Source organism: Melitaea cinxia, chromosome 13, assembly GCF_905220565.1.
Source record: "Melitaea cinxia chromosome 13, ilMelCinx1.1, whole genome shotgun sequence".
NCBI lineage: Eukaryota > Metazoa > Arthropoda > Insecta > Lepidoptera > Nymphalidae > Melitaea > Melitaea cinxia.
In genome coordinates, this window is record NC_059406.1 from 12,382,018 (window position 1) to 12,407,669 (window position 25,652).

Here is a 25,652-nt window from a genome sequence, read left to right on the forward strand (position 1 = left end):
GATAACTACTTTTTGAGTAATCTTTGATAACGCGTAGTTACTTGACTACTTTTTCGTCGATCTACGTTGTATTATTACTCTTCGATGTAATTGAAGTCGGTTTTTTTTCGTTTGCGAGAAAACACAATTATTTGTAATCTAATGCGGTTTTATTAGACTCAACTAGAAATTTAACTTAATATTCGCGGCTCATCTCACAGACTAGAATTATTATTAATTGAGGCGAAACAGGTCCTATCGGCCTACCTTTGCTGTTAAATTCTACTTGTAACTTATTTGTATGATAAATTTTATCCACAATTGGTGAAACAGGCCCTTAATATACGAAAAAAAAATTGAACCACGCGAGTAAAACACTGATGCAGTGGAATAAACTAGGAAATATACAGAACTTTCATTGATATCTTGATTTTTTTTATTTGCTTAAATTAACAATTAATTTAACAATATTAAATTTTTATTTAATAAATTCTATCTAACTTGATACTTATAAGTATCAAGATTCGTATATACTTAATTATGTATGTATAACAAAAGGTATCATCAGTATACGTAATTATAATTGTAACACCTACTGTATATATTTTCAATGAGGCTTCTAAAATAGCTTTTATATTGTCAGTTAAGTTTGAAGCTATTATATCTGATAGAAACAAAATTTTTGAAATTATCTATTAGATCCGACAGTAAAATTTACTATCAAGGTGAGAAAAATCGATTTGAATATAATCTGTCTAGACAACGTGAAATTACGTTGCATTTATATTTGATTATTAAAAAAATATATAAAAATGAAGTATAAACTCATTATTTGGTATTTAGATTGAAAATAAACCAATTTTAAAATAGTTTGTTGTTGAATCGAAAGCGTACTTTATTATTAGTCTATTTAATTTTGTTCTTATTTTATATTTAGGCTTTATGATTTTATATTTATACTTTGCGATTTTATATTTATACTTTACGAATATATACTTAAAGACTACAATTATGTATTTGCATTCTACTGTTACTTTGTTACTTCTGTTACTATTTTGTGGCACTTGTCGCGCTTTAATAACTTCATTATATTCAGCATACTTACACGTGATATTAGACGAATGTACACTTTTTTTCTCGTCACTTTATTCATTCAATAGAAATAGATCATACGGTTTCGATGCGTCACTCAAGATAAAATTACTCAATGAGAACTTTTACTTTAGAAATTTGTGAAAATCTAGACGGAGATGATTTTTGCGGACTATTTTTATCTCCTACCAGTAAGAGCGTGGCGTTTTTACAAAACCGTACTACATAAGTTTATTTTTATTCTTTCTGACTGTATAAGTCTGGTTACTTAACGGTTAATAGGAAATAATTAAATTAAAATAAACTAAGACATTTAATTAAATATGCAATATTAAATATCCGTTCCGAATTTGCTTCCGATCTAAAATTGTAACATCTAGGTAGGTTTAGAGAGTATTGTTGCAAATAACTTCTCAATAATTATGAATGTTCCAGATTAGTAAATTATAAGTAATTAGTAATCGTAAGCTTTAATAGAGAGTAAAATTTAATGCATTTTTTTCATTGATGGATTTCTTTCGCTCAATGAAGAAATCAAGCTTACAATAAAAAAACAATGTTCGAAGCTCTCCGTGATTGATACATCTAACAAAAGGCGTTTCGGTAGAAGATCATTCAGTGAGGCATTGTCTAAAACAGTATCGATCAAATTTCACTTTCACCGCACTATTTACCGATTTATGCATCGTAATACTTTTATTGCTCTAAAAAATAACGAAAATTGATGGTTAGACAGCCTCGTATTTATGTAAGCTTCTATCTTCGTGAAACAAAAATTTTGTTTCTATCAGAGATGCTTTCTATTTTATTTTAAACAACAATTACATAATTTATAGATCAATTTTATAATGATTTTTTTGACTTATCAGTCATCTATTTATCTTTTGTATAGCGGCTTTCACTGATCTCTTAATTATATACCCATTATTATAATGTGACTTACAACAACCAATTTTGCCCTTACCAAGTATTACCGGTGCGGTCTTACAAAGATGTTAGTGACAGGCATAAAAAATATTGATGTATTTTAAAGTAAGAGATGTAAACAGACAAATGAAATGTAAAGAAACAAAAAAATTTAAGTCAAAAACAAGCTAACTACTGACTACCTACTATTGATTGTTATTTATTTTGTAAAGAAAAACTTGTACCTATACAAAAATTAATTTGAACAGTTAAAAGCTCGTACTTATCTGAACAAAATTTAACTACACAAAGAGTTTTGGTTTTGGATTAGCAGTTTTAAGACAAGACTTTACGAGTTAATTTTTGTGTACAAACTGCTTTATTCTTTTATTTATGAAATCAATTAAAATAATGCTTATAAGTAATCGAATATATGAATTGAAAGTTGTTATTCGCTATCGACAGTCGTCAGTAAGTATCTGAAAATTCGTACCGTAAGTTTAGTCATGGACTGTTCATAACTAATTTCTCGATACAAACTGCGTTACTAACAGATTATTTATTGCTTTGCAAAGAACTTCTGTAGTTTTATTTTTATTATATCGCTATGGATCTACAGACACGTAATTTTAAAACACCGCGACGTTTTATTGATCGTTATGATTTAAACGTCGACTTTAAGTAAAAGTTTTCTTTTTAAATACTAGTATTAAGTTTTACGTAATATTTAAATAGCTAATATAAGTTTATTGTTATTGCTCAGCTGGGAAAGGTGTAATAGCCATAATTCTCTATTACGTTTTTCTCTATTGAGTTTTAAACATTTTCATAATATTTTTTTAGCTTGAGTTTCTTTTTTAAATGATTATATATGAATTAAATTGCCTTAATATTTTTTATCCAAAGAAAAATTATGTGTTCATGAATTAGCTTAATAAGCAACTATAAATTTAATTTCAATTAATTATTATTATGTTTTAGTCATAACAATAAGCAAATTTGAAATCATTATGTATATAGCATTAAATTCACAAACGCTTTAACTTCATTGTAATAATGACTTGTTAATAGTATACGCAACCTGCAACATATATGTTTCCGCGCCTTATATATAAGTTATACCTGTACATTTGGTTATAGAGATATAGCACTTAGCAGGAATTGTTAGGGGATAGCCCCTGGATCAAATTCCATTCCGCTAATTTTGTATACAAGTTTGTCACCCTGCTAAGTTTTATTAAGTGACGCTATGGTTTACACTTTATCAATGACGTATCAATTGATTCATGTTAAATTCGTTTTAAACTAATTACATATTGCCTTTGATTTATTTTTATAATAATGTTTTATAATACCGGACCTCTTCGATAGATACATAAAAAAGAATTGAGAAATCTTAATAGTTAAGTCAACACACTTTAATCTAAATACATAAAAATAAATGTTTGTCGCTATGCCCTTTATAGAATCGTAAACTTTGATCATGATCTTCAGCAAAATGTTGTGCATGAGCCCACAAAGTTTTCTGAGTTTGAGAGTACGATCAAAAAAAGCTAGCCACGTGCGCAGGGTACAGCTAGTGGATCTATAAGAAAAGTTTTTAATAGTTGTCAAGGATAAGAGGTACCTACTATTAACATTTTTACAAAAAATCCATCTGAGATTTATTTATTACCTATTGCCATCCTGTGTCGAAGATGCCGAGATCTACAAAAATAGCGGAAATCTACAAATGATATATTATTTTATAATAAAACAAAAAGGGATACCTACGATCAATTTGATCCTCGATGTCATATAGTCGCAAAACAAATAGATGGCCAATGGCGGTATTTTATGGTATCCTAAATACGGCTCCTATATATCCTAATAAATCCTATATATATTTCTGTCAGTGTGAAAAAAACATTACTGTGAAAATATGACAAACCAGCAAGTCGAAAAAATTACGTGAGTAAGTTGAGTTACGAACTATCATTGCCTTAGTTGGAAAAGAGGTTAAGTACACCAATTTTTGAATCGGGATTTGCGACAAAATATAACAGTTATATTGCAAAAACTTATCTAAACATCTTCTGAAAGTATTAGTGATGAACCGGAAGTCAAGAAACGTCAAAACTGTTCTGAATGTTTAAACCAGAAGTTCCCAAACTTTTTTGTGACGTAGACCCCTTGCAGGTTGTCATAGACCCCTGGGGTTCGATATAGACCACTTTGGGAATCACTGACGAACAAACACAAACAACACAAAATAACAATAATGCGCTATGCGGTGAACATAAGTATGATGTCTGCCGATTGTGTTATTAGTTTCTATAAATGTACATAAAAACTATTGCTCTATATGTTAAAAAGATATAACAATGATAATTTGTAGTAACAATTAAAGTTTATTAAAAAATATGATTGTTTTAATTTGCGATAGGGTCTCAATCTCTCTGTTTTTCTCGAAATAACTGTTCCAAGTTGATTTTTATAATTTAATTAAAACATACGTGAAAAAGTTGCGTTTTATACTATACATATAATAAAATGGCAAGAAAGTCAAAACATTGAATATTTTTTTAAAAGAATACTTGGGGTGTGATCTACAATCGATACCAAAGCCAAAAATATAGTTTTTAGAATTTTTGTCTGTTTGTCTTTTTGTCTGTATGTATTCCCGGGATAAACTCAAAAAGTACTGCATAGATTTACTTCAAATTAGGCACGAATATTATTAAGAAGTCGGGTCAACATATAGGCTAAAAATAAGCACTTTTTGAAGGTCAATTTTACAAAAGACAGTCTTCCTCTGTTACTGCACTTTCTGTAGATATGAAATGTAAAGAAGAAACGGGTAAATGAATGTTATTTTAAAAGGTATAATCGTAGGTATTTTTGCTGCTGTATAGCGTTCAAGCAGACGACGTCGCGGGCAGCAGCTATTTTATTAAATATAATAAGAACAATATTAAAGCACTAAGTAACATAATAATTCATAATCACATGTATTTGTAAGAAAAATATTATTTTATTATACACGTCGAATTGACGTATAGTTTGTATATATGTATAGGTTCCAAATAACGTTTTTAGTCTAATTTTTACCCGACTGCCAAGGAAGGGTTATGTTTTTCGCGCGTATCTTGTATGTATGTATGTATGTAATATTCTTTACTACCTCATATTTCCAGAACCACTGAACGGATTTACATAATTGAGGTATCGTTAGGTTCGTCTTAGCTGCCCAAGTGTTCTTAGATAGGTGACATTAAAAAAAATCAAACATGGCGGCTGCGCGAAGCCATTGTATTTAATGAAAAAAAAAATTTTTTTCTCGAATACTACAATATGGGTATCGAATTGAAGGGCACAATACAAGGATTTTAAAAAGGTATATCATGATTATTATTACCGTAATACTAATACAGAAATACAATATTAAAGTTTAAAAAATGTGGACTTTGCTCTTTCCCACGCCTATGCCATGTCAAATTCGTCTCCAGCAGGCCTAGCATGCGCGCCACGACAAAATTTTGTCTACCCCTTTTCTCGTATTATCTCTCTATGTCTACAGTAGCTAACATGCGTGCACGCGATACTCTTCTCGTTACGTCAAGAAGAGATAATCATTAAATTTTAGTGATCTGTGATATTTATCTCTACGGAAGCTAACATGACATCGTAATTTTGTCGAATTTTGTCGTTTTAGGAAGAGAAACTTCTCGTCTTCAATATTATCGACGAGAAAGACTATAAATAAAAAATAAATAAAACCGGGTGCCTATTTTTTATACCATGGCGTTTCCCTATTATAATTATATAATTTCGGTATACGAAGAGCGGGAAATGCGAAAAGTCGAGTGAAGTGTGCCATATAATGGTACACAAAAAACGTATTTGCGCCCTGTTGCTTCTTATTCTAAATAATAATAATAATAATACTTTATTTCAGACCAAAGTATATCTCCATATTGGGTTAGTACAACAAGACAAGACAACATTCAGAATAAAAAACAAAACAAAATTATATTAAAAAAATCAATAACTAAAAATAAAATTAAAAAGAATAAAAGTAAAATCAATAATCAAAAAAAAATTCAAAAATTCAAAAAATTTTAAAAATTTAAAAAAAAAAAAACAATGCGTGATAGAAATACAATTATCTAATGTGCGACAAGATATAAAGCACAACACGAGCATATTGTTTTACATATATAATTAAATTCATTTACTTACGCCGTTTTATTTTCCATATTAGATTTTTTAAATTAGATATACACTTTTTATCTTAGCCAAAAGGCCGAGAACATTGTTAAATAAAACATGTGTCACTCGTTTGAAATTGGTCAATAACCTTGTAAATTCAACTTTACGACATAAGAAATAAGAATGATATTCAGTTGTGATTATGGTTGATAATGTTTCTCTACTCGACAAGGCGAAGTCTTCGGAAGAGAATTTTGTCTCTCGTAGTGCGCATGTTAGGGTAATCGAGAAAATACTCGATGTAGACATTATCTCTCTCTCTCGTCAAGAGATATCTCGTTGTATGCATGCTAGGCCGGCTGGCGACGATCAACTTCGGGGTGTATGTAGGCTTTCTAATAAAATACAATGGTTAAAAAAAACATACAATTAAAATTACAAATAAAAATTAATAAATGTCACACCAATTTACAATTACATTAATAAAATCAATAACAAATACATAATACCAAATACAAACAAATAATTTTAATAATAATTTCATTATATTAAAACTAATAGTTGTTGACTTAAGCAGTCACCTATTTGCTAAAGGTCAGGCTTACGTTGCTTTGAGCAGAGTGAGATCTTTCTCCGGGCTTGCTATCAGTTCTCTTGACCCTAAAAAATTACTTAATCAACCACATGATGTAAACTGTTTTAATGAATTGAACCGATTACGTAATTTGTCTGACTAAAAAGACATAAATAAAATAATAATTAAAAATAAACAAAAAACTCGCCTGCGTGAAGAATAACTAATAGAAAATCAACTGAAAAAGCTGGAACAAGATAAAAATGCAATATGCACACAAAGTCAGCGAAATATATAGAAACAATATCAAACATTTTGTGCTGTACATTTAAAATATATTAATACGGTAGTCCTTCGAAACATTATGCAACGTCGTAGATAATATGCAGTCGGAGGCATGAAATTGAAGGATAAGTCAAATCATTCTCTCTGTGTGCATGTCTCCGACTGCATGTTATGTACGACGATGCATAAAGTTTCGAAGGACTACCGTATTAATATATTTTAAATGTACAGCACAAAATGTTTGATATTGTTTCTATATATTTCGCTGACTTTGTGTGCATATTGCATTTTTATCTTGTTCCAGCTTTTTCAGTTGATTTTCTATTATTTAATAAAACACTTTTTTCGGATTTTATCGCGGTTTATTCTTAACTTTTGATTCCCGACGTTTCGGATACTTTACAGCAACCATGGTCACGGGATGGTTGCTGTAAAGTATCCGAAACGTCGGGAATCAAAAGTTAAGAATAAACCGCGATAAAATCCGAAAAAAGTGTTTTATTAAATGAGTAAAATTCGCGTAAACATTAGAAAACAATATGATTTTCTATTAGTTATTCTTCACGCAGGCGGGTTTTTTGTTTATTTTTAATTATTATTTTATTAGCTTTTGCGTCATTAAAATATATTTTATAAGTAAAAGTTAAGTTCGTCAATATTCACGGTTGAAAAGCAATAGCAGCTGACGTGAACTGTAGGCTAGTTCATAGTTAATCACCGCAGTGGAAATTGTTAAAAGTAACTGAACAATGAAAGCCGTCACAAGAACCAGTTAGTCTCAGCGATTGTCCCACGCTGCGTACTTAATTTCTTAGATCACAGTAATTACAGTTTAACCTGTCTACCAGCTTTTGTACGTTTGGTATTTCACTCGGATTTTTTAAGTTGGGTTAGATATTTCTCAGGATGTTATTGAGGTCTGATTTTGTTTTGATAGAAATACGTAATATGCATTTTTCTGAGTAAATGGAGATTTTTGGCTATATAAAATATTATGTTGTAAATATAATTTAAATATTTTCCGATTATTTTATAGTGTTATTTACAGAGAAAATAAAATTATGTGGTGACATGGGACACCAGGTAGGAACGAAGTTTCTTCGGATAGTATGAAGCAACACATTTTTTTTTTTAATTTGTTGATTGGTTTTTAATCAAGTACATAAAAGTATTTAGGAAATTTAGTATTTTAGAAAATAACAAATACCGTAAAATAAAATAAATCAAACAAAATAATAATAATAATTCAAACTATTAAATGAAATAAAAAAAACATGTGTCTTTATTTATTTTTGTCGACAGTATAAAATTACATAAATAATTTAAAAAAAGTTTACTAGTAATATTTTAGTTTTACAAACGTCTTATTATACAGTCGTGTGACTGATATTACGTCACTTCCGTTATATATTTTTCTTACGGTTTTAGTATCGCATTTTTGTCAGTACGGTCGCCCAGCCAAATGTCAAGCCTACCCTAAAGAACATTAAAAGTATACAATTTCACATAGCAACAGTAGAAACGTAATTTACAAAAAATATATATTTAAAGCAATAAACATTTGTTACACAAAATCTGTATATTGAATCAAGGCTATTACCGTAGGTGCATCAATTAATTTATATAGAATTTTGAATTCGTTTCGTAACCAACCGGTGGCGTCATCTTCTGCATTGTCGATCCGTTCCGCTCAACACAACATGCACAAGTGTGTCATGTACATGCATGTAACAATATTCGTTTACTTTAAATAACAACTGGTTAATTGTGGTTTTATTTTCTTTTTCCGTTCTAATAGCGTAAACTGTTTTCTTTACAAATTGGTATCATAAAATGCTTTGTATGTAGAATGTTTAAATGTTTTTATTCGCAGAGAACGTGTGACCGTCACTACCGGTCACGTCAGTCCCACGCCCACTTTAGATGTTACTCCAACACCAGTCGGCACGATTCGAACAGAGGAGTACAAACGAGATCTCGCTGAGTTCCAGGCGCGGAGGTCTATTGGTGGCAAAGACCAGCAATCGACTCCTATAAAGAAAAAATGTGGAAGACACTCTTTACCAGTGTCCTGCACGGACTGCACCGGCGATCCTGACGCTAGTTTTAATTACGAGAAAAAGTCCGCTATCAAATATAAGAAAAAGTCACACAAACGAGCTCGAAGCGCACATTCCGAGGAAAAAGTAAATGACGGCGTACCCAACATACAATTTCTGTTTCAAAATCAAGTCTTTATGCCGGGTAATATGTTCACAGCGTCGTACTCGGAGCCTCGTAAAACTAATAATTATTCCAATCAACGTTCGCCGGATTTTTTTGTCCAAAAACGTATAGAGTTCAAGGATGACCAATCCCTGTCGCCGCCATTTTTCTATAAGAACAATTCGTTACCTTTCGACACTAAAAACTTTTTGGACGGATCAAGAAGTGACGAAGAAGAAGTCGATGGATTGGGGGTCGCGGGGGATGCGAAAACTTCCAGTCCGAGTTTAGGAAGTCATAAAAATGACAGTTGCGAAGAGAAACTTTGGGAGGTGATGAGCGAGTTGAAACACCTTGACCAGTGGGCAGACGAACAGTTGCAAGTGCAATCGATGAACACTAGCAAATCTGATGACAATAAGGTAAATATCATTGACTGATTTGAATTTATTGCTACCAATTTTTCCAAAACAGCACTGATGGTTTCACCAGTGTTACGTATAATAAATCTCATATATATATATATATATATATATATATATATATATATATATATATATTCTAATATATAAAATTCTCGTGTCATGGTGTTAAACATTGAACTCCTCCGAAACGGCTCGACCGATTTTAATAAAATTTTGTGGGCATATCGGGTAGGTCTGAGAATCGGCCAACATCTATTTTTCATACCCCTAAGTTATAAGGGGGGAGGGATTAAGCGGGTTAATAAGATATATGGCAAAGCAACGTTTGCGGGGTCAGCTAGTAATAATATAAAATCCTCTTACTACTTATTTCAAAACCTAAATTGATGCAAATCTTAAATTCTTTTGTGTTTCTTTTTGTATAGACGAATTTTTTTTACAATTTTAAATACCCTCAGAACGCTTTGCAATCTAGGAAAATTCCAGAAAATTCAAATTTGGTAGCTTATCTGCGTTTCAATCATGCCTGTAATCTATTTCTGTTATATTAAAAATTATGACAAGATCTTGTAGAACACATGAATTACATGTTTTCCTTTGTAATTAATAGTAAACAATTAATAGTAAATGATATGCATCATTTACTATTAATTGCACGATTGTCGCACGCGTACTATAATGAAATCATTACAGCCTATACAGTCCACTGCTGGACATAGGCCTCCACAAGTTTACGCCAAAAATAACGTGAACTCATGTGTTTTGCCCATAGTCACCACTCTGGGCAGGCGGGTTGGTGACCGCAGTACTGGCTTTGTCGCACCGAAGACGCTGCTGCCCGTCTTCGGCCTGTGTATTTCAAAGCCAGCAGTTGGATGGTTATCCCGCCATCGGTCGGCTTCTCACGTTCCAAGGTGGTTGTGGAACCCTGTCATCCCCCAGTCGCCTCTTACGACACCCACGGGAAGAGAGGGGGTGGCTAAATTCTTTAGTGCCGTAGCCACACAGCACTATAATGAAAGTTTTCGACTATTTAAATGATTTTATTGAGGTAGAGCAAATAGAAGCTTCTTACTCAAAATCTGGAGCAATCCGATTGGATAAGTACCTTGCTCACAAATAATGTAGTGTTTCTGTGGCGAGAAAGGTAGCCAGAGCTCCTGGAGCTCCTGAAGGGTCGGCAACGCGCATGTGATGCTTCTGATATAGCACATTACCATAGGCCAGTATTATTTACCATCAGGTGGGCCGTACGCTTATAGTCCTAGTAATATAAAAAATATTGTTAATAGAGTGACATAAGCGCGTACGGGCTGCCAATCGCTAGCGCGTGTAACTTAAACGTGACAATTGACAAGAATAAAGCTTGGAGTAACGGTAAGTGGGGAGTTGTGCCCGTGCAGATCAAGAAGCTGGCTGGGGTCACCATCGAGCATGTCAAGAAGAAACAGAATATGGAGATAAATATACTAAGGTTCACTCTCCTTTTTTATTTATTATCAAATAAATTCACAATAAATTCAATACAAAAACAAAAGTACAACAAAATCCACAGAGGTCCTTTCATGTCTCTTTCTGTTTACCATCTAGAGTTAGTCTCTTATACTTTTAATGAAAAGTTTTGCGAAGCAAAAATTATCTTGTATTACAACTTTATAAAGTTACTTGGAAATTAATTTTGTCTTACTACTTCATAATGTCGTATCTTAATTTTTGTCTTGAGTAAGAAGTAATATTATTGTAGGTAAAGTTATTTTTGTTTTGCAATTTGTCTTTTCTCTAAGATCATATTTTGAATGTTTAACGTTCTTTGTTTTCCCATGAGCATCTGTTATCTAGTGAATTTAAAATTGAATCCATATTTTATTTATATTATATTCCATTAAATAAGTAATTGTAAAGTTATACTAATACATTTTGTTTGCAGAAAATGTCGCCATCCAAATATAATACTTCTAATGGGACTCTATCCGGACGTAAACAATAACATTCACATTATTTGCGAAAGATGCGTTGACACGCTATTTAGTTTAATTCATGTACAGGTAATATATTAATTATTACATAAATAACAATAAATAGATTTAGAAGTAGCCCATTTCAAGTCTTGAACTAAAAGAATTAATGTAAGGTATAATTGTTTTGAAATTACTTGGGTCTTATATGTTTACATTTAGATGTAGTCAATAAAATGGAAATATGTAATAAATTATATTAATAAATATCTTTTCCTAGTGGTAGGTACTATAAGATAATATTAAGTAATTCAAATGTAAACGGCCATCTGTATGACCTATACAAGAGTTTGTATGAACTTTGTAAATATTGTTGCCTTTGTTATGAGCGTGGGAGCATGAGGGTATGATATCCCATTAATCTCTGAAAATAAGCGAGAGCCATGACCATAAAAAAAAATAAGCAGTGGCTAAGATCCCCGCCGTAATCCGCCCTCGAAAAGAATGATTTTGCCGTTAACTCCTTTATAAACGATATAAGGCCCGTGGTATGAAAAAATATGGGGAGTGACATCGCTAGGAACAGTAACGCTGAGCAAAGACGCGACCGGGCCTGAACCGGGTCTGCTACTCCCGCGAGAAAGAGAAAAACATATTTTTAAATACCACGATAATTGTTCCTATTGGAGTAAACTCCGGTCGCGTATCAAAACTTACACATACGTTTTATTTATAATTCCAGGGTCGTATCCTAAGCGTCCAAACCTCAATACGCTATGTATTAGACATTACCAACGCAATGTTGTTCCTACACATGCAAGGATACCTCCACACTGAGCTATCCAGCATGAGTGTGATGATCACAGACCAGGATATTGCGAAATTGGCAGACTTGGGACCGTGTGCGAAGCTTCCAGAAACAAAGGGAAAGGAGAACAAGGGTTACGATATGTATTCACCGGAACCGCAATATGTGAACTTGACTAGTAAGTCTTCAATTACATTTTAATAACTTATTCTGGTAATGAAAATTCGCGTTCTACGTACCGCCAAATTTTTCGTGTCTATATTGAATTGAATTTAAAAAAAAAAACCTTTAATGTAAACATTTTTCGGACATTAATGAACAAAAAAGAATGATCAGCGGTGAATGAAATTTGGTGCTATTCGGAAGTTATCATTACATACATTTCAGCGACTTTTATATGTATAGATAAACGAGATGCATACGTTTTTATGTATTACTTAAACATTACATATATTATATATACTTACTCTTTTCATATCATCATCATCAATTATCCCATAAGAGTACTAATTATCTTCCATAGAAAGCGGCGACGTCTCATCAGAATGCGACCCCCTCATCACCCAGCGCTCATCCGAAGCTTACCTGAGCACCAATGCAGTAACTAAGCACTACAAAGCTTACTCTGAATCTGAGCACTACCGCTGGCAAGCTCCTGAGCTTTTTGAGCCCGATGAAGAGGGCTTAGTTTACCCATGCTCAAAGAGTGATGTGTACTCGCTATGTGTTATTCTTTGGGAGTGTTGTAATGGTGAGCGAATTTTATTTTTATTAACGGACTATAGTAAATAAGTACAGGTTTCGCACTTGACGGCCTCCAATTTGATTACGTACTGTGTCGGGATGGTTATGGAAAAGAAAAAAAAAAAAACAATGTCATGGGATGGATCGAACCCGTGAACGTTTATGCTTCGCCTAACCATGCGTTACTTGTCCAAAAGCTCTAAAGTTGTATATTGGTATAATTCATAAAAAATAAAAAATAAAAAAAAATTGTGAATATCAGTTAATCAGTAACTATTGTAATCTAAAAAAATATCACATTATATAAAACAGTAATTTTTTAATATATTATACCAAGTCTGTTTACACTATAGATAGTAGAACTACTTACTAATTTTATTAAAAAATATTTCCAAAATATTACAGATAAAATGTTTAAAAATATCAAGAACAAGATGTATATGTAAATATTAACACAAACGGCTCTAATATTTGATAGTAGTACTATTTTCTCACGGGCAAAAGTTGGAAGTTTTCTTTATTGTAATAATAACCGTAATAGTAAATTTTAATTGTAACTCGAATTTTAATGTTTCTCTATTGTTATGTACATGTGCTTTACGATCCCTAATCTTTCTATTTTTATAAATACGAAAGTTTGGACGAATACATATTTGTTACTCAATCAACTTAAAATAATTGAACATATTTGGGTGAAACTTGATACGGAGATAGGTTATAATCTGGAATAGTACAAGGTTACTTTTTGCCCTGGAAAATGAGATGATTTTTATAGAATACATTTACACGCGAGCGACGTTTCGAAGTACAGGTAGTTCCGACTATGAATTGACTGCTCTGTTTGGCTCAATTTGCAGTGACATTGCTTTGCGTTCCAGGGGTTGTGGGTTCGATTACCCCACTGAGTCTGGGTGTAATATGTACTTATGGTTATATAATTATGTATTGATTATTTGTATCAAAAAAAAAGAATGCTTTAGATCACACGGCTGAAGTAAAACTTCTATAGCTCTTACAGTAGTTTAGGGCGGGGCTAGTTGAGCATAGGGGCAAGTTGGGCAATCGAAATATCTCGCAAACTGTTCACCGTACTATATAGACGTACTATATATCGTATGGCTGAAAGAACGAGTCGCGGGTAGGGTAGCAGGAATTTCCTGCTCAAAATATGGAGCAGCCCGACTGGGGTAGTACCTCGACCTTACAGAAGATCACAGCAAAATAATACTGTTTTCAAGCAGTATTGTGTTCCTGTTGGTGAGTAAGGCGACCAGAGCTGGGGGGATTGGGGGTTGGGTCGGCAACGCGCTTGCGATGCTTCCGGTGTTGCAGGCGTCTTCCTTTCGTTTGCGTCTATTGCAACAGCGACGACGACTATTAAGTTGCTAAGATCTTATTAATATTTTCTTTTAACATATTCAAGTCTGATTTTAAATAGAAACAATGAAATTAATCCAGTCTTAAGGCACTTCGATGTTTTGTTTATTCTATTTTCAGTTAAACATTTAAAGAAAATTACTTTAAGTTTTGTTTTTCTGTCACGAAAAGACTATAAATAAAGAGCTAAGTGTCAAACAAATCTTTTACTTCATCGCTAGTCAACATCGCACCCATGGTTTGGCTAGACATTCTTAGTACTCAACTTGCCCCATACCCTTGCTCAACTTACCTCGCCTATGGGGCACTGAGCGTACTTGGCTTTTTGCGTTCAAACAGCTGTAGCTCTTAAATTCGACTTATAATAAAAAATACTATGAACACTTTTGCTAAGGGATAAAGTACTAATACATCAGGCCGCATAACTCCTCATTGAGAAACATATTTTTTGGGTTTTACAAACAGTCCTCCCGCGAGTAACCAATGCGATAAATTATATGAAACGTCTGCTCTAATAGTAGTTTATGCAACTGTCATATAATGAAGGGTATTAAAACACGAGTGTGAGTTTATGAAACGAGCGCAGCGAGTTTCATAATAGTAACGAGTGTTTTAATACCCGTGTTATATGCAGTTGCATACACTACTTTATCTTCACTAATGCAATTAATCAAACAACAAGAGTAAAAGCTGACAATAGTTTATTTATAATAATTGTTCAAATTTTGGATGGTACAATTCTGAAAGTTAATGTTAATTTTCATATAATTTTCTAGATTTTTCTGGCAAAAGATTGTGAGTTAATTTTGTTGCCAATTCTAGAATATCCGGAGGCGTACAAATATCATCGTCGCTATCCATTTTTAACTTTTAATTTATTAAATTAAATTCACGCGTACGTGTATTGTCACAGTGATTTTGCCGCCATTAAAATCTAACCAATGAGAGCGCAGCTGCGCGCATGCGCGCGATGTATAATGAGATTTTACGATATCGATGTGGATATTATACCATCATGTGAAATTGCTTAAATTGAGTGTTTTGTTGTCTGTGCTATAACAGTAGTAATTATAAGTCAAGTATTGGAAACATAAGTAGAATGTTACAACATTAGTGTAGATAAAAAACATAAACCGCGATAAAATCCGAAAAAAGTTGTTTCATTATACTGAGTGAAATTTGTGTAAACATTAGAAAACAATAACTCTTTGAGACTTATCATTAAGGAAACTATATCAGCTTAAGTGAGAAATTTTTCAACTAGCCCTGCCCTACCAAACGTAACTCTCTTTCTATCTTTACTAACTTATATCTCCCTCTCAACTTCCGTTCGCCTCTCGTTACGCATTCACCAGCTTACTCCCTAAGTCAAGTAAAGAAGTTTTACTTAAAAAAAAACCGTATCCATTTCAGCCGGCTGTTTCCTAAAAGATCCTGGTCCTAAAGATAGCCATTAAGTTGCTTAAGAAAACTTGCCTTAGAAACTGAATACCTGGTTGTATGGACGAAATGAAAGTCCGGTGACATAGAATTTGTGTGTTCTAAAAAGTAATAATTATATTGTATACTAATAATGTCAATTATAGTTTTAATACGGTTATGGTCATATATTTATACATCCTATAAAAGAGAGGAAATAATGTAACACTAAAAAAACCTAATTGACGTTTTAATGTACGTATATGCTATACACATTTTTATTAGACTTAGCTGTCCATTGCGGTTTCAATCATCGACTTAAATAATTGTGTTTGCTCGCAAACGAAAAAAAAACCGACTTCAATTACATCGAAGAGTAATATAACGTAGATCGACGAAAAAATAGTAATACTTTGTTCGTATTCCATATAACGCGACATTATAAAATTGTAGAATTATATAATGTTCTACTGTTATTTCTAACATTTTGTTAGCGATTGTAGGCAGAAATTTCATAAAAGGCCCGTCGTCGATTCGCGCGAAGCGCTGACATCGCTTATTACGGCGGGTTCTTTAGTTGAAGCGGATTTATACTGAATTACGGTTCATGTCTTTTTTATTAAAAATATGTACTGTTCATGTTTTCACACAGCTCCGATGCACGACTGGAGTTTACCCCTTCAGATCAACCAAGATCAACTGTCTAAATAGGCACAAAAAGGCTTACTAGTCTAAGAAATATATTATTACTATATCAAATTGTAAATAAATGAATGCAATAACGCCATCTATCGGAACCTAATTGCGTTATTAGAAAACGTCTTAACGCCATCTCTAACAAGGTCATTCGTTCAGTAGATTTTACTGTTCAATTTTTTCATTCCGGGGCCTTAAATGAAAATCGATTCTTAAGGAGAAAACTCCAAAAACAGTCAAGTAAATACGCCATATCAGATATAGCTCAAAAAGTTCGAGTCAAATCTCAATTATATTTAAATGGGACCACATGAAAAGCACCACCTATCGATTAAAAAAAGAATCATCGATATCGGTTCACCCAGTAAAATAGTAATGAGGTTAATATAACGTTGGTCGACGTAAAATAGCCAAGTAAATACCCAGTATTAGCGATAACTCAAAAATTAAAAGCTCAAATATATTTATAACGAATAAACTGCTACTCTCTACTCTAGTGGAATATTGTAATTTGATCGATAGTGAACGAAGTAGTTTCATTAAATTTTGATAGATGGCGTTGTGGCAAAGTATTGAACATGACCACAGTCGTCTTAACATCGTCATGTAAATACGTGTCATCAAAGATTACTCAAAAATTTCTCATTATATCTCAATCATATTTAAAACGGACGACATGACAAGTATTAGCTTTTGATTTATACAAAAAAGATCAAAATCAGTGCACCCAGTAAAAAGATATAACGTATAATACAACGTAGGGTGACGAAAAAACCGTCAAGTAAATACGCAATATTAGATATAACTCACAAATTACGAATCAAATCTCAATTAAATTTGAATGGGACCACGTGACGAATAGTAGCTTTTAATTTATATAAGAAACGTCAAATTCGGTGCACCCAGTAAAAAGTTATGAGGTATAAATACAACGTAAGGTGACGAAAATAATGTCAAGTAAATACGCGTTATCAAAGATTAATCAAAAAGTAGTTATCAGATCTCGATAAAATTTATATGTGACCACATGATAAACATCAGCTTTCGATTAAAGTAAAAATTATCAAAATCGATACACCCAGTAAAAAGTTATTACGGATTTTCAAGAGTTTCCCTCGATTTCTCTGGGATTCCACCATCAGATCCTGGTTTCCTTATCATGGTACCAAACTAGGGATATCCCCTTTCCAACAAAAAAAGAATTATCAAAATCGGTACACCCAGTAGAAAGTTATGTGGTATAATACAACGTAGGTCGACGAAAAAAGCGTCAAGTAAAAACGCATTATCAGATATAATTCGAAAAGTAGTTGTTAGATCTCAAATAAATTTAAATGGGACCAATCGGCACACACCACCTTTCGATTAAAACAAAATTTGTCGAAATCGGTCTACCTGGTCAAAAGTTCTGATGTAACATACATAAAAAAAAAAAAAAAAAAAAAAATACAGTCGAATTGAGAACCTCCTCCTTTTTTGGAAGTCGGTTAAAAACGGGTGAGATATTCGGTTGTTTTTCTTTGTGTTATCTCATAACTTTTTAATGGCTGTACTGTTTTGATGGTTCTTGTTTTAATCGAAAGCTGGTTGATACTTGTCACACGGTACTTTTAAATTTTATTGAGAATTGCTGAGTAGTGTATGTCTAATAATAATGCGAATTTCATAAATTATTTTTTAACGACCTACCCTATATTGTATATATTTCTTGTCGATGTAAATTGAAATAGTTTATTTTTCGTTTGCGATTAAACAAAAGTTTTTTTTTAAATATCCTTAAATTACTCAAGTTTTAGGAGAAATTAGAGTTGAAGAGTTACTATATTTTGTTAGTACTACTACTACTTGCTCAGAATATTGAAATAATTTACCAGACTCAGAAAAAACTGTTTTTTTTTTTAATTTTCTCTAATTTTGTTAATACGTCCATGTTTCGTTAATAGCATGGGCATATTAACCCTAGGGGGAAAAAAATTTTTTTTTCATTAACTACAATGGCTTCGCGCAGCCGCCATGTTTGATTTTTTTTAATGTCACCTATCTAAGAACACTTGGGCAGCTAAGACGAACCTAACGATACCTCAATTATGTAAATCCGTTCTCTGGTTCTGGAAATATGAGGTAGTAAAGAATATTACATACAAACATACATACATACATACAAGATACGCGCGAAAAACATAACCCTTCCTTGGCAGTCGGGTAAAAAGGGACATGGTCCGAGGGGGCATTCCGCGAGGGGCGGCGAAAGCCGAGTATACGTACTTGGGATACGAAAAATTAATCGATTTTTTTAAATTACAACAAGGGTTTTTTTTTATATAACTAGGGTGGCAAACAAACGTATGGCTCACCTGATGGTAAGCGATTACCGTAGCTTATAGACTTCTGTAACAACAGAATCGCAATTGCGTTGCCGAACCTATCCCTAACTCCCTCCAGGAGCTCTGGTCACCTTACTCACCAACAGGAACACAACGCTGCTTGAAAATAGTATTATTTGGCTGTGATCTTTTGTAAACTCGGGGTAATATCCCAGTCGGACTGCTCCATATTTTGAGCAGAAAATTTCCTGCTGTGCCCTATATCAGTTAAAAATTAAAATTTTTAAATGAAATAAAAGTTCAGCCGATATATAGTATCCCGATCATTTTTCTTGTCTCGATTATTTTATGGGATTATGGAATGGGCGGCCTAAAACAAGGCCTGCAGTAAAATTTTACCAAAAATAATCGATTATTTATAAACACATACGCTGCTTTTACCTTATTTCCTTAATTTATGAGGTTGCAAATTAGAATGGCCCGGGGCGCTGAATCTTAAAATCCGCCAGTAGTAAATACGTTTACTAGTTATCAAGAGCCGCGTTGGCGCAACGGTTACAGCCATAAATTGTATCTGTTGCGTTGGCGGTTGCGGGTTCGATCCCCGCACATGACAAACATTTGTAGCCATACAGGTGTTTACCGTGGTCTGGGTGTTTGTGCAGTCTTAGTGGGTCTCCCCACCGTGCCTCGGAGAGCACGTTAAGCCGTCGGTCCCGGTTGTTATCATGTACACCTGATAGCGATCGTTACTCATAGTAGGGAATATATCCGCCAACCCGCATTGGAGCAGCGTGGTGGATTAAGCTCTGATCCTTCTCCTACATGGGGAAAGGGGCCTATGCCCAATAGTGGGATATTACAGGCTGAAGCGAAGTTATCAATAGTGTGTATTTGTATTATAATTAGAATTGGTCTCATCCCGCCCGCAGCGTCCCTCCCGTGGAAGTCGCTGTCGTACTCGCAAGTGCGGCAGCGCCACCGCGCGGGCGGCGGGCTGCCGCCGGCGGACGGCTCGCTGGCGGGCTGCGTGCTGGCGGCCGCGCGCGCCGGCCTGGCGCCGCGCCCCGCGCGCGCCGCGCTGCCCGCGCTCCGGGCCGCGCTGCTGCACGCAAGGGTGAGCTTGCACTGCTTCCATTCCGAGAACTACAACTATGGGTTGTCTGGAAGAAATGGCTATTTAGCCATAAGTCCGCCCGTTGTACTTCACTGTCTGTAACTATCTTTATGCTTTGTTTGTAATATATTTGTGGTGTACAATAAAGTATAAAATATATAAATAACTTCCGTACCGAAATGCGAGCTCACTAGGCCCTCAATTCGGACGTCCATTCTGAACTTTGACGACGAGATTTTCATAACTCTGAGTCTCTACACCGAGATTCATCGGTAACGATACAGACAAAAGCGATTCATATTCCAAAAAAAAAACACTAGATCTATGGCGACTTACGGATGTGTGGCCCGAGCGACCAAAAGGTGAACACCGTTGGCCTACTTATTATTATCGTAGTAATTCCAAATGAAAACGAAATTTTGTTTTACTACTTTTCGATGAATACCGGAATAATTAAAAGATAAGAAAAGCATTTTGATTATATTATTTTCAACAACTAATTATATTTGTCAATGATTCTATTTGTTTGAACCGTTTGATTTAATCATCCTAGTTTTATCTAGTTGATTAATAAGATTTATGTAAGTGATGTATGAAATCGTTGCTTTTATTAAATTAAGGACAATACATAGCTTTACATTATGTATTTATAAATGTATAGCGCTATAGCTTTGATTTGCTTGATTTTTTACTTTGACGATTATTTAGGTTTTGAAATGTACGTACTACATACACACACACACACAACCTTGTTTACTTCAACCTATCGCAGTCCACTGCTGGACATAGGCCTCCACAAGTTCGCGCCAAATATGGCGTGAACTCATGTGTTTTGCCCATAGTCACCACGCTATATGTATATGTATGTATATTTACACCTCCATGCTGTCTAATTCTTTTATCATGTCCTTTTTATGCTAGAGGTTGTCTGGAAGAGATCGCTCTTTTAGCGATAAGACCGCCTTTTGTACAAGTCTATATTTTCTTTTTCGGTGTAAAATTTTTTCTCTGATAGTGTACTTATAAAGAGTATTTGTTTTTGTATAGTCACCACGCTGGGCAGGCGGGTTGGTGATCGCAGGCTGGCTTTGTCGCACCAAAGACGCTGCTGCCCGTCTTCGGTCTGTGTATTTCATAGCCAGCAGTTGAATGGTAATCCCGCCATCGGTCGGCTTTTTAAGTTCCAAGGTGGTAGTGGAACTGTGTTATTCCTTAGTCGCTTCTTACGATACCTACGGGAAGAGAGGAGGTGGCTATATTCTTTACTGCCGTAGCCACACAACAGAGTAAGTAACAGGGTTTTTGGGATGGCATAATTATTACATCCGCGGATGCCGATGTGGATGCGGATTATGGGGGGGGGGGGCTCACATCAACGGATATCAGTGTTCTTCAAAATATTTTAATTTTATGCTGATAAATTAGTGAAAACTTTTTAATATTAATGTTTTCTTTAAAATTATATTGAGATTAAAATAGTTTGTTTTTCTTCTATTAGCATTTTAAGTACAGAGTTCTAGAGTTAATATAAAATCTTGTTATTTATTTTTAACAAATAGTAATGTTGCAGCCTTTTTAGCCTCCTACCTATTTATTTTCGAACGCTCGGTTCGCGATTTACGTTGTTTTCACTGAACACATTGAGCAGATTTTTTTTACAACGGAGGAGGAGAGGAATTAAGTAGTTTCGACAGAAATTGCATCTTATGAAAACAATACATAAAATGCAAAAAGCCAACGTCACGCGGTGTTCCCAGGCGGTCACCCATCCAAGTACTGACCGCGCCCGACGTTGCTTAACTTCGGTGATCGGACGAGAACCGGTGTATTCAACGTGGTATGGACGTCGGCGATTAGAAACTGGAAAATAACGTACCTAACGAACTAAATAAAATAATTTTTAAAGGTCATAACCAAATTAAAATGGTTTGATCAAAATTATTACACATGTCTCTTCAAAGTATTGAAACCAATTTACTATACGTTTCAAATCAAGTTTAGTATAATATCTCTCTTTAGCCTATCGCAGTCCACTGCTGGACATAGGCCTCCCGAAATTCGCACCAAACATCCCGGTTCTCCGCAGCCCTCATCCAACCCCCTGAAGTAATCTTTATTAATTCGTTGGTACGAGCTGGAGAACGCCCCGTGCTGCGTTTAATCTTAATTTTCGGTTAATTTTAGCACTAATAATCCGCACGTAAAAACCAAACAAGACGTAGTAGTTTTTATATTATTTATTATCGTCACTTATAATTTATCTAATATTTAAATATTGTATTGTATTCATATAATTAATTTCACACGACTGAACTAAAACTTACGAAACGTAACCCTCTTTCTAACTTCATTAACATATATATCCTCTCAACTTCCGTTGGCGTCGCTCGATCACACTTTTCGTAACGCTCTCGTCACGCATTCACCAACTTACTCCCAAAGTCAAGCGCGCATATAGAAGTTTACTTTAAAAAATAAATTGCTATTCATACACAATGCGCAAAATAATCTTCATTTTTGTAGTTCCAAGTTCCGTGACCGATAGCTATTAATAAACATTTCAGGTTATCAATTTATCAAAGTATATATTGTTTAACAAATCGAATAAACGGATCGATATAATGATTGACATATTTAAAAGAATAGTCGCCAACGTCCATACCACGTTGAATACACCGGTTCTCGTCCGATCACCGAAGTTAAGCAACGTCGGGCGCGGTCAGTACTTGGATGGGTGACCGCCTGGGAACACCGCGTGACGTTGGCTTTTTGCTATTTTATATTTTTATAATGAAAAAAATGTGAATCTGGTTATAAATTTACTATTTCACTTATAGGCAATACATTTTTTTTTCATAAGTACTATAAACGAATACGTTTTATTAGGTCTTTCTACAACTTGAAAGACATATAAACATTTATTTAAATAAGAAAACTAAAAATTGTTCAAAATATGAAAATGTGTGGTAGCGAATAACTTTTGATTGCTATTAAATTTTTTTAAGATAACTGTTTGTCAAATATGTACTAAAAAGAATTAATAAATAAATATGCTTAAACATACATACACGAACGCCTACTTCAGGTATAGATATACCTGAAGTAGGCGAGTTAATGTGTTTTAGGTAAAAGCTCACTATTATATATTCATTTTTTTTTTATAAATTTATCTATATTAATAAAACGTATTATACTAATTTATATAATTATAGTATACCCGAACTTGAGAAAGGGACTCCAACCCCACAGACTTACTAACGACTAGACTATGCTAACGGGCTAGTCAAATTAAGATGATTTCGTTATACATATTAATTGTAAGTATGAAATAAACAAATTTAAAACCTTTATTATTTAATTTTCAGCGTAACTTGGATGAAATGGAATACGTAGTAATTCCCGTTCGATCAAAGAATAAATCTGGCTCTAGTACTCAACCTTGGGATTCCACATCCCCCGACTCCGAATGCCCCAGTCCCAAGAACATCGAACACAAGGCAGTAGTGCACACGCATACTTCAAACGAAACGTCTAAGAACTCCAGCCCCTTGTACGAAACCATACGACAGACACTACCCACACGTTACACTACAGAGAAGTGTTTCATATCGTCCGATGAAGAAAACCCGACGATTAAATTTGACCATTTACAAGATGAGTGCTCGAGTGCCTGTTCGACTCCCTTAGCAAAACTTCGAACAAGAATCAAAGACGCTGTCACACCAAGCTTACATAGAAGCGATTCCACTGAATATTGCAGTATACTAAGTCCGGATACAAGATTAAACAATTTTGGTCTTACTGACGATAGTGTTAAGGACCAAAGTTGCGAGCGACCGACCGCTAAACTCAGCAGGAGCTTCACACCGAAGTCTTATAAACCCTTGCAAATTAAAGTACCGGAATGCAATTTGGACTCTATTAAGACGTTGCTTAAAGAGCAGAATGGAAGCGAGCGGTCGTCTTATAATTTTAATATAAAGAACTACAGTTTGCCGACGACGCCGATAGCGAGGAGTAATAAGTTGAGGAAGAATGCATGGTTGTCGGGAGAGTTGAATGAAAATAATTGTAAGGCGGAGGAAACGACGAAGGGATCTTTAAATATGCCCAATACTGATGGTATGTAATTTTTTTAAATTAATTTAATGACAGTATATCTTTTTTATTAAAGCAGAGTCTCAGAACTCTCAAGTAAATAGAATTATTAATAATACATGCTTATATTACTTTTATGTATTATACTTTGAGGTTTATATATTAGTAATTCAAACATTTTAAAACTATAGTAAAAAATGTACCTATCAACGACCCCCAGTAAGATGTGAATTCTGTGTCAGAATTACGGAAACAATTCTTTCATTAACTGGTTCCGGAACAAATTGTCATCATAGTTGTCAAGCATTATTTTAAGAAAATAAAAATCTTTATTTTCGTTTTCTTTTTTTTTTTGCACTCAGGTCTTTAAATGTTTTTTATTTATATTATGATAAAAAATTAAAATTTAAAAATAACAGTTAGTTTATAATTATTGTTACATACATTTTTATTTTGTCGTCGTAAATAAATACAAATAAGAGTAAATAGATGAGGTAATTCAATTTGGAAATTGCCAACGTCCATACCACGTTGAATACACCGGTTCTCGTCCGATCACCGAAGTTAAGCAACGTCGGGCGCGGTCAGTACTTGGATGGGTGACCGCCTGGGAACACCGCGTGACGTTGGCTTTTTGCATGGATTGCTTATCAATCAATATTAACATTATTGTTTTTTTTTTTTTTAATAATATTAGTCATCAAACTAAATTGAATATTCGGAACAAGCAGACAAACTTGACATTTATTAAAAATTAATGTAAACACATCTTATTCGATTATTAGAAACGTTTTGCACACATACATTTAATTTTATATTGCATAAACGCAGACTATCGTCTCTATGAACGTGTTGTTGATCGTAATAACGAAGGCACTGCTAGTTGGAGGTTTTTTCGTTCTATTGCAGAGTAATGTACGGGATGGGACTGAGGAGCGTTAATTTAAAAAGACGTGTTCATAGCGAAACTGCATGTTTATTACTGACATTTAAATATAAGGCTTATAAGGTATACAACATACGTATACTACACAGAACGTATACAACACTATACTACAGGCATCCAAAGTAAATAGAAAACACTCGAAGTTCAGTAACACAGTTTTAACCAGGGATATTCCGGTATGGGTTATTTACCTTTATAAAACGGTATTTATCGAATCAAAATAACGGTAAGAGAATCATTCGGTAACCGAATCATATCGGTAATACAGTATCGAAATAAACCGGTAGTAGGCATAAGGCATAACGTTCGCGTCGTAAGTTTAAGCGGGCAATTCCCGTTCTTGTAGCTGCGCTGCGCTAGCTCGGATTACGGTCCGAACGTACACCATATCTCTATCTCATTCGCTCCCGTGTGTTGCGTGATTTTACTTAAAACTTATTTATTCGTGATAGACGACAGGCCCCGGGCGTGGCGCGAGCAAGTTTTCATTTCTTTTACGTTAATGTTTACA

General features: G+C 34.0%; 1 protein-coding gene and 3 non-coding genes across 4 annotated transcripts in view; 3 read left to right on the plus strand and 1 right to left on the minus strand.

Moving 5' to 3' along the window:
• The first annotated feature begins 280 nt into the window (after positions 1–280).
• Positions 281–25,652, plus strand: part of LOC123658913 — a 39,676-nt gene continuing 14,304 nt past the window's right edge. The window contains 8 exon segments of the mRNA XM_045594204.1: positions 281–348; positions 8,901–9,654; positions 10,950–11,131; positions 11,585–11,702; positions 12,355–12,598; positions 12,944–13,204; positions 19,913–20,097; positions 23,463–24,219. Of these exon segments, the coding sequence (XP_045450160.1) occupies positions 281–348; positions 8,901–9,654; positions 10,950–11,131; positions 11,585–11,702; positions 12,355–12,598; positions 12,944–13,204; positions 19,913–20,097; positions 23,463–24,219 (2,569 nt within the window).
• On the minus strand, positions 21,830–21,948 carry LOC123659340. Its single transcript, XR_006744014.1, has one exon. It is a non-coding gene; the product is annotated as a 5S ribosomal RNA (ribosomal RNA).
• On the plus strand, positions 22,746–22,864 carry LOC123659327. The gene has a single exon (XR_006744008.1). It is a non-coding gene; the product is annotated as a 5S ribosomal RNA (ribosomal RNA).
• Positions 24,709–24,827, plus strand: LOC123659337. The gene has a single exon (XR_006744011.1). It is a non-coding gene; the product is annotated as a 5S ribosomal RNA (ribosomal RNA).